The sequence below is a fragment of the Emys orbicularis genome, chromosome 2 (assembly GCF_028017835.1).
Source record: "Emys orbicularis isolate rEmyOrb1 chromosome 2, rEmyOrb1.hap1, whole genome shotgun sequence".
NCBI lineage: Eukaryota > Metazoa > Chordata > Testudines > Emydidae > Emys > Emys orbicularis.
In genome coordinates, this window is record NC_088684.1 from 300177091 (window position 1) to 300187005 (window position 9915).

General features: G+C 48.9%; 1 protein-coding gene across 1 annotated transcript in view; it reads right to left on the minus strand.

Annotated features, from left to right (window-relative positions):
• The window catches only part of ABCF2 (ATP binding cassette subfamily F member 2), a 34065-nt gene extending 24501 nt beyond the window's left edge, over nucleotides 1-9564 (minus strand). The window contains exons 1-6 of the mRNA XM_065398696.1: nucleotides 9508-9564; nucleotides 8795-8965; nucleotides 5679-5891; nucleotides 3854-4036; nucleotides 3301-3472; nucleotides 189-284 (exon numbers count right to left, since the gene is read on the minus strand). Of these exons, the coding sequence (XP_065254768.1) occupies nucleotides 189-284; nucleotides 3301-3472; nucleotides 3854-4036; nucleotides 5679-5891; nucleotides 8795-8948 (818 nt within the window). The 5' untranslated portion in view covers nucleotides 8949-8965; nucleotides 9508-9564. The remainder of the gene's footprint in view (nucleotides 1-188; nucleotides 285-3300; nucleotides 3473-3853; nucleotides 4037-5678; nucleotides 5892-8794; nucleotides 8966-9507) is intronic.
• Nucleotides 9565-9915: the final 351 nt, after the last annotated feature.

Genomic DNA, 9915 nt, shown 5'->3' on the forward strand with positions numbered 1-9915 from the left:
TACTGTCCATTCAGCACCCAGCACAATTGGACCTCAGTGCCACCATAATGCAAACAGACACGTCCACAGGTGGCACCTACAGAACAGCTGCCGGGAGCGATTGCTCCAGGGAGCGAGCTGCGCTGGGATGCCCCAGCAGGGTGCACAGGCACCAGAGCACAGCAATAGCTGCCTCCAGCCACCCTTACGTTTTCAGCTCCTCTTCCAGCCACACACAGGCATCCAGGTCCAGGTGGTTTGTGGGCTCGTCCAGCAGCAGCATGAATGGCCGAATGAAGAGAGCTCTGAAGAGGCCAGGAGAGAGGTAGTGAATAGAACATAAGAATGGCCGCACTGGGTCAGACCAAAGGTCCATCCAGCCCAGTATCCTGTCTACCGACAGTGGCCAATGCCAGGTGCCCCAGAGGAAGTGAACTTAACAGGTAATGATCAAGTGATCTCTCTCCTGACGTCCATCTCCACCCTCTGACAAACAGAGGCTAGAGACACCATTCCTTACCCATCCTGGCTAATAGCCATTAATGGACTTAACTAGATAAATTCATGGAGGTGCTCTTTTAAACCCTGTTATAGTCCTAGCATTCACAACCTCCTCAGGCAAAGAGTTCCACAGGTTGACTGTGCGCTGTGTGAAGAAGAACTTCCTTTTATTTGTTTTAAACCTGCTGCCCATTAATTTTATTTGGTGGCCCCTAGTTCTTATATTATGGGAACAAGTAAATAACTTTTCCTTATTCACTTTCTCCACACCACTCATTCTTTTATATACCTCTATCATATCCCCCCTTAGTCTCCTCTTTTCCAAGCTGAAAAGTCCTAGCCTCTTTAATCTCTCCTCATATGGGACCCGTTCCAAACCCCTAATCATTTTAGTTGCCCTTCTCTGAACCTTTTCTAATGCCAGTATATCTTTTTTGAGATGAGGAGACCACATCTGTATGCAGTATTCAAGCTGTGGGCGTACCATGGATTTATAGAAGGGCAATAAGATATTCTCCGTCTTATTCTCTCTCTCTTTTTGAATGATTCCTAACATCCTGTTTGCTTTTTTGACTGCCACTGCACACTGCGTGGACGTCTTCAGAGAACTATCCACGATGACGCCAAGATCTCTTTCCTGATTAACTGTAGCTAAATTAGCCCCCAATCACACTGTATGTATAGTTGGGGTTATTTTTTCCAACGTGCATTACTTTACATTTATCCACATTAAATTTCATTTGCCATTTTGTTGCCCACTTAGTTTTGCGAGATCTTTCTGAAGATCTCCACAGTCTGCTTTGGTCTTAACTATCTTGAGCGGTTTAGTAACGTCTGCAAACTTTGCCACCTCACTGTTTACCCCTTTCTCCAGATAATTTATGAGTAAGTTGAATAGGATTGGTCCTAGGACTGACCCTTGGGGAACACCACTAGTTACCCCTCTCCATTCTGAAAATTTACCATTTATTCCTACCCTTTGTTCCCTGTCTTTTAACCAGTTCTCAATCCATGAAAGGATCTTCCCTCTTATCCCATGATAACTTAATTTACATAAGAGCCTTTGGTGAGGGACCTTGTCAAAGGCTTTCTGGAAAGCTAAGTACACTATGTCCACTGGATCCCCCTTGTCCACATGTTTGTTGACCCCTTCAAAGAACTCTAATAGATTAGTAAGACATGATTTCCCTTTACATAAACCATGTTGACTTTTGCCCAACAATTTATGTTCTTCTGTGTCTCTGACAATTTTATTCTTTACTATTTTGCCCGGTACTGATGTTAAACTTACCGGTCTGTAATTGCCGGGATCACCTCTAGAGCCCTTTTTAAATATTGGCGTAACATTAGCTATCTTCCAGTCACTGGGTACAGAAGCCGATTTAAAGGACAGGTTACAAACCATAGTTAATAGTTCTGCAATTTCACATTTGAGTTCTTTCAGAACTCTTGGGTGAATGCCATCTGGTCCCGGTGACTTGTTACTGTTAAGTTTATCAGTTAATTCCAAAACCTCCTCTAGTGACAGATTTGTCACCTACAAAGGACGGCTCAGGTTTGGGAATCTCCCTAACATCCTCAGCCGTGAACACTGAAGCAAAGAATTCATTTAGTTTCTCCACAATTACTTTATCGTCTTTAAGTGCTCCTTTTGTATCTCGATCGTCCAGGGACCCCACTGGTTGTTTAGCAGGCTTCCTGCTTCTGATGTACTTAAAAAACATTTTGTTATTACCTTTTGAGTTCTTCAAACTCCTTTTTGGCTTTTATTATATTTTTACACTGAATTTGGCAGTGTTTATGCTCCTTTCTATTTACCTCACTAGGATTTGACTTCCACTTTTTAAAAAAAGATGCCTTTTTATCTCTCACTGCTTCTTTTACATGGTTGTTAAGCTACGGTGGCTCTTTTTTAGTTCTTTTACTGTGTTTTTTAATTTGGGGTATACATTTAAGTTGGGCCTCTATTATGGTGTCTTTGAAAAGTGTCCATGTGGCTTGCAGGGATTTCACTCTAGTTACTGTACCTTTTAATTTCTGTTTAACTAACCTCCTCATTTTTGCATAGTTACCCTTTCTGAAGTTAAATGCCACAGTGTTGGGCTGTTGAGGTGTTCTTCCCACCCCAGGAATGTTAAAAGTTATTATATTATGGTCACTATTTCCAAGCGGTCCTGTTATAGTTACCTCTTGGACCAGATCCTGCGCTCCACTCAGGACTAAATCGAGAGTTGCCTCTCCCCTTGTGGGTTCCTGTACCAGCTGCTCCATGAAGCAGTCATTTAAAGTATTGAGAAATTTTGTCTCTGCATTTCATCCTGAGGTGACATGTACCCAGTCAATATGGGGATAATTGAAACATGGAGCATCATAAAACTATAGGGTTAGAAGGGACCGCAAAGGTCATCTAGTCTAACCCTTACCAAGATGCACCATTTGTGGTGTCTAAGCCATGCAAGACAGAGGCTACCCAGCCTCTTTTTGAAAACCTCCATTGAAGGAGATTCCATGACTTCCCTAAATTTGTTCCATTGTTCTACTGTTCTTACAGTTAGGAATTTTTTTCCTGAGATTTAATTTAAATTTGCTTTCATGTAGTTTGAACCCATTGCCTTTTGTCCTGCCCTCTGTGGCAAGAAAACAATTTTTCTGCATCTTTTTTATAGCGGTCTTCAAATACTTTCCCCAAGCCCAGCTTGGAGGGTGGATGTCCAGAAAGCAACTCCCACCACCTCCCCAGAGATCTGTTCCAGGCTGCTACAGTGGAGGCACAGAGAAGAAGGGAGTCCCCAGGGAAGGAACACTTAGTGTAGCACTCACCTGGCGAGAGCCACCCTCATTCGCCAGCCGCCACTAAAATCTTTCAGCTTCTTCCTCTGCATGGCTGGAGTGAACCCCAAACCGTACAAGATCCGTGAGGCCCGCACCTCTGCCTTATCAGCGTCTAGCTCCTCCAGACGCTCATATAGCTCCATCAGCTTCTCACACTCCGCTGCAAGAGAAGACTTTGCCAGTCAGCACCCGCGCCAGCACCCCACCAGTCCGAGTCCCCACCAGTGTCCCACTCTCCACTTATGTCCCTTATCACTGCTGCCTGCAGCTGCTAGAGGCTACCTCTCTGCCCCCTGGTTCACAAACCGCCTCCCAAGGCAGGGACCCCATAGCAAGCTCCAGGGACGCAAGCTCCACTCTGGTTTGAATGGAAGGAGCTGTTGTGTTGCTGGAGAAGGAGCAGTGCTCCCCAGAAGTCTCCAGCTAGAGCTTAGCAGCAGAATCAGGCTTCAAGCCCTGTGAAAGCTTTGGTAAAGAGCCTGAGTAAGAGCTCCCTTCCCCCAGGGGGATTCCCTGCCTACATGAACCCCCCGAGCATTACCATCCTCGTGAGCCAGACGCTCAGCTTCCCGCTCCAGCATGGCCCTCTCTGTATCCACCTCCATCACACACTGTAGTGGCGTCTTCTCACTAGGAGGCATCTCCCGGGTCAGGTGATAGATGTCAATGTGCTCTGGGATTGGCACTTCCCGCTTCCCGATAGCGGACAGGAGCATGGACTTTCCTATGTGCAGGCAGGTAGGCAGACACACACCCTCCTGTTATTGTCTCGCATTGGAAGTGAGTGCAGTTATTACTATGTAAATTACCATGGCACCTAGGAGCCTTACTCATAAATCAGGAACCTACTGTGCTAGGTACCGTACAATCAGAACAAGAAGACAGTCCCTGCCCCGAGGGGCTCAGAGTCTAAGTGTAAGGCAAGAAACAACAGATAGGTACAGACAGGGGAGTACGAGGAAACAATGAGACAATATTGGTCAGCATGATAGGCAGCGGTCTCTGCACACTAGCAGACTAACCGTCAAGTTTTATGTAGGATCATCGGAAAAGAGAGTTTTAAGGATAGTCTGGAAAGTAGATAAGGAGGCACCTCTGCAGATATTTATGGGGAGCACCTCCCAAGCATGTGGGACAGCCTGGGAGAAAGCACAAAGGTGTTAGAAAATGTAACAAGTGGACATTGGAAGCTGGTATCGACTGATCAGAGGCAAGCATCAAACAGAGAAATGACAGCTAGAGCTGGGACTAACTATGACGAGGCCTGAAAGTGAAGACAAGCAGTTTGAGATGATAGAGAAGGGGGAGCCAGTGAAGGGATTCAAGGAGAGGGCTGACGTGGTCAAAGTGACAGGCTAGGAAAACGATCTTTGCAGCAGTATCCTGAATGGATATTAGTAGGGCAACACTGCATTTGTCAAGAACAGAGAGATGGATGTTGCAGTAATCAAGAAGTGAGATGCTGAGAGCTTGGAAGAGAATTTTAGCTGTGTGGATGGATAGGAAAGACCGTATCTTAGATATTGTGTAGAAAGAATCAGACAGATTTAGATACATCCTGGACATGAAGACCTAGAGAGAGAGGTCTGACTCGAATGTGACTCCCAGGTTATGGGCATTAGTGACAGGCAGGGGAGGGGGGTGGTGTTGTCCATAGTGATCAGAAAAGAAGATAGTAGGAAAGGTGATTAGGAGCTCTTTTTTACCCATGTTAAGCTCGAGCTGATAGCTAGACATCCACGAGGACATGTCTAAGAGACAAATTGAGGTTTTAAACTTGGACAGGAGACAGGTCTGGAGTAGAGAGGTGAATCATCCACATAGAGATAGTAGCTGAATTTGTGTTCGCATATGAGATTACCCAGAAATAAGGTGGAGAGAGAAAAGAGGAGGGATCAAGGACAGAGCCCCGTGGAAACCACACAGAACCATTGGAAGGCAGAGGCGGAGGATCCTCCATTAGAGAGGTAGGCGTAGAACCAGGAGAGGACAGAGTCAAAGAAGCCAAGAGAGGGCAGGATTTCAAGAAGGGAATCATGGTCACCATGACCTCCCTGCACTGTGACACCGATGCTGCTAAATACACAATGGAAAGCTGCAATGCAAATCCATCTAGCTTCCTTCCCTGTTTTACTCCCCCACGGATCTCCCTGGGGTGAGGGCAGGTGCCCCAGGTGTATTTGCTGCACTGCCCCGGCTGAGTCTCACTCTGTTTTTTCCTGTTCAGGGGGCTCCTCTCTCCGGCATCACTGAGGTTTTGCATCCTGCAGCTCCCCACCAGTTCATTGACCCCCCAGAGCATCGTTTCCCCAAACCAGCACTGAGAAGCTCCCACCCCACATGCACACAGCACCCCCCAATCTCACCTATCCCATTGAGCCCGATAAGCCCATAGCGACGCCCTGAGTTCAGCTCGAGTTTGGTGTCGCTCAGCAGCTCCTGTCCGTGGAAGGTCAGCGAGAGGTTAATGATGTGCACGTCAGTGCTGTTGGGGTGGGAGGCCAGCACCCCAGTGACAGCACGAGCAGCTGCTTTCTTCAGCTCGAAGTCCTCCAGCTCCTTCGTCAAAGCATCTATCTCTGCGTGCGGAGACAGGCCAAAAGACAAGGACTAACCCAAGGTCCCCATAGCAGCCCTCACTCCGCCCCCAGCACCCAAAATGATGTGGGGGTCTTCCCCTGCCCCAGCACTGTTCCCCAGGACAAGAGGCAACTCACTTGCTCAGCTAAGCAGGCAGAGTCACCATGTTTAGTGCAGTTTCATTTGCTGATTCAGTTCATCCAATGGGACTGAAGTATGCAAATCAATTGGTGAGTGAGTAATGACTGGCTGAATTACCTCTGATGTCAAGGTGTTCCTCTGCCTGCAGCACCATAGGGGGCACTGTGTGGAAATCAGGCTTTTCAGATGTTCGGGTTTTCCAACTGTCAGCAAAATCAATAGGGTTCTTCTCACTGATGCCCAGAACATTCCCTGAAGTTTTGGAATTGATCGGATGTGGTCTTCAAAAGGTACCACGTTACAGACAGGCAGAAACGCCATTGAGCATTAGGTCTCACTTTGCTTTGTCAGCCAGACAGATAAAAGGTGGAAGGGGGAAGAGACTGGAGAGGGAATGACTTGCTCAAGATCACAGAGCAGGTCAGTGGTAGAGCCAGTAATAGAACCCAAGTCTCTTAGGTCCCAGTTTAGTGCCCTGACCACTGGACGATGGTACCTCTAACAGATTTATTCCCCCAGCATCTCTTTGCATGCTACACAGATGTGGGATGGTCCCAGGCAACTATACAGAAAAGAAGAATCCTTTACAGGTACAGCCTACTTCATGGGATTCTGGTACCATGACTGCCTGGCATACAGAAATGTAACTAGGCATTTTAGCGCCTTGGTCGAGCAAGCACATTTGCACCCCCTAATGTTTATTTCTGTCATTTTTCCACCCCCCGCAGCTTTGTGCCCTGCCCTGGTTTACAGCCCTGCTGGCACACCACCTCTAGAAGAACCCTGTTTCCTCCTGTTCCACATATGTTGTGAAGTCAACACACTACAGCAAAGATAGGAATCTTCCCTGTTTCCTCTACGAGGGAATACCAGGCCAATGGTCCCCTATGGGAAGGGTCTCTCCCATCAAGCTATCCAAACTCTGCTAGTCTTAGTGTGCCAGATACATCCCATAAAGAGACAGTCAAATACAGCTCAGGCCTATATGCCAATAGACTGAAAATAAGAAACCCCAAACCCCAGAGTGGTTCCAGTAGCAGCAGAGAACCAGTGCAGGTCAAAGGAACTGTATGCCATGGAAGTCTGCAATACGTCTGCTTCTGTGGCACACTGCCACAACAGCACCATCTGTTGCTACTCTGCGAGGTCTTAGGGCTTGTCTACACTTAAGAACATAAGAAGGGCTGTACTGAGTCAGACCAAAGGTCCATCTAGCCCAGTATCTGTCTACCGACAGTGGCCAATGCCAGGTGCCCCAGAGGGAGTGAACCTAACAGGCAATGATCAAGTGATCTCTCTCCTGCCATCCATCTCCATCCTCTAACGAACAGAGGCTAGGGACACCATTCTTACCCATCCTGGCTAATAGCCATTTATGGACTTAGCCACCATGAATTTATCCAGTCCCCTTTTAAACATTGTTATAGTCCTAGCCTTCACAATCTCTTCAGGTAAGGAGTTCCACAAGTTGACTGTGCGCTGCGTGAAGAAGAACTTCCTTTTATTTGTTTTAAACCTGCTGCCTATTAATTTCATTTGGTGACCCCTAGTTCTTGTATTATGGGAATAAGTAAATAACTTTTCCTTATCCACTTTCTCAACATCACCCATGATTTTATATACCTCTATCATGTCCCCCCTTAGTCTTCTCTTTTCCAAACTGAAGAGTCCTAGCCTCTTTAATCTTTCCTCATATGGGACCCTCTCTAAACCCTTAATCATTTTAGTTGCTCTTTTCTGAACCTTTTCTAGTGCTAGAATATCTTTTTTGAGGTGAGGAGACCACATCTGTACACAGTATTCGAGATGTGGGCGTACCATGGATTTATATAAGGGCAATAATATATTCTCAGTCTTATTCTCTATCCCCTTACCAAAGGAGCCACGCTGTGGCGATCGATACATCAGCGGTCAATTTAGCAGGTCTAGTGAAGACCTGCTAAATCGACCTCCGATCGCTCTCCCGTGGATTCCTGTACTCCACCTGATCGAGAAGAGTCGACTTCACATAGTGTGGACCCTGCAGTAAGTAGATCTAAGCTACATTGATTTGAGTTACACTATTCACGAAACTCAAATTGAGTCGCTTAGATCGACTTTTCCCTTTAGTGTAGGCAAGGCCCTAGTCTACACCCAGGTAGGAAGAGTTGCTGTAGTCTTGCCTGTGGGTGACAAACCCATGAATTGCATCCAGATTACTATCCACGGGAAATTGAGAGAGCCTTCTTACCAGTTAGATATAGATGGCGGTTTTGGACAGCATATTATCAGGGTACAGCATGAGCTAAGGACCTGAGATATTTTCACTGATAGGGATCTAATACCCTGGGGTTAGTTTCTAGCACCTTTGCTATCTATCAGTCTTTGTTGTCTTACATGCTCCTGAGACAGAAGCACATGTACAGGCAGCCAAGCTAGCACCATAAGATACAATATGGTGGAAATTCTGCCAAATATCCTGTGCCGCTCAGATGCCAGCATCTGACTCCACAGAAGTGGAGGGTTCCTTGAACCAGTCAGCTGGAGGAAACCCAAGCTGCAAGAGAGCAGCACACAGTGCTTAATTTGTAATGAAAAAGATGCTGGGGCTCAAGCAGTTTTTTTTACATTCATAACTGATGCAGCAAGCCCAGAGGTGCCGGGGCTCTGAACTGCCAAGCCCTGCAATTAAGCACTGGCAGCACAGACGGTGCTGAGCTGGGAGGCACCTGACGAGCCTAGCTACCCAGGGAAAGGAAACACAGGATGCTCCTTTTCTCACCTGACCCTTCTGTCCCATTGGCCTCCTCATTCCTCATCTCCTGTTGCTCAATCTCAGCATCCCCATTCTCCTCTGGGGTTTTCTTTGGCCGTTGGCGAGCTTTGGCTGCCTCTTTCTTCTTGGCTGCCTTCTTCTTGGCCAGGTCAGAGGGCATGGTTACAGGTCACCGCTCTAGTACAGTTGCAAAAGGAAGAGGAGGAAGAACCCCATTAGAGAGAAGCCAAGGCCTGGCACAGACCCCGGGGCTGGGTCCCTTTCCTGGACCTCCATCACAATTTACACCCCCTTCACTCTGGCCTAGTCGCAGTTTCCTGGATTACGGTTCCTCCCACCTTTAGGGCTCAGAGCGAGGCCATCATCCCCTACTACTCCGAGGTGACCCGCAGCCCCCCGACAAGGGCCGGGCCCCCCGAATCGGCGCGGCCGCTCGGCTCCTCAGCTGCGGCCAGGCCGGGACGTGGCCGGCAGACGGCGGGCTGCGAGGGCGCAGCGGCCGCTGGGAAGGGCCAGAGCGGAGCGGAGCGGCGCCGCGGTGAGGGGCGCCCTGTTGTCCCAGATCTCGCGGAGCAGCTGCCGGGAGGCGCCGGGCCGCCGCTGACCCCCCAGCTCCGCCAGGCGGGGGCCGGGCCTCAGCTCGCCCGGAGGCGCCGGGGAGGCAGCGGCCGGATGCCGGTAAGGCCCAATTAACCTCCCCCCGGCGCCGCGCGCCTCACCAGCCACCCGGCTCCTCCGCGCTTTTCCGTCTGTCGCAACAGAACAGCTGCCACCGCGTGCGCACGCTCCGCCCCCTCCGGCCCTGCCGCCAATCGCCACGTGAAACGTCACTTCTCGCCGGGCCTCACGGCACTCTGGGAAATAGAGTCAGAAGAGACTGGCCCAGAAGAGACGACTCCCAGCATGCACCGCGCCAAGCCCCAGGGCCCTTGGGAAATGGAGTACCTGGCCGCGCGGCTTCTCCCCAATAGACAGCCCAGCATCCCCACACCCGGCACCTCCGGGCTTCGTAGCTCAGAGCCCGGCACGTCCGGGCCTGGCGGTTCGTAGCCCCGGCGCCTCTGGGCCTGGCAGTTCAGTTATGAAAATAAAAAAAATTCTTGAGCTCTGGCGCTTCTTTCATTAGT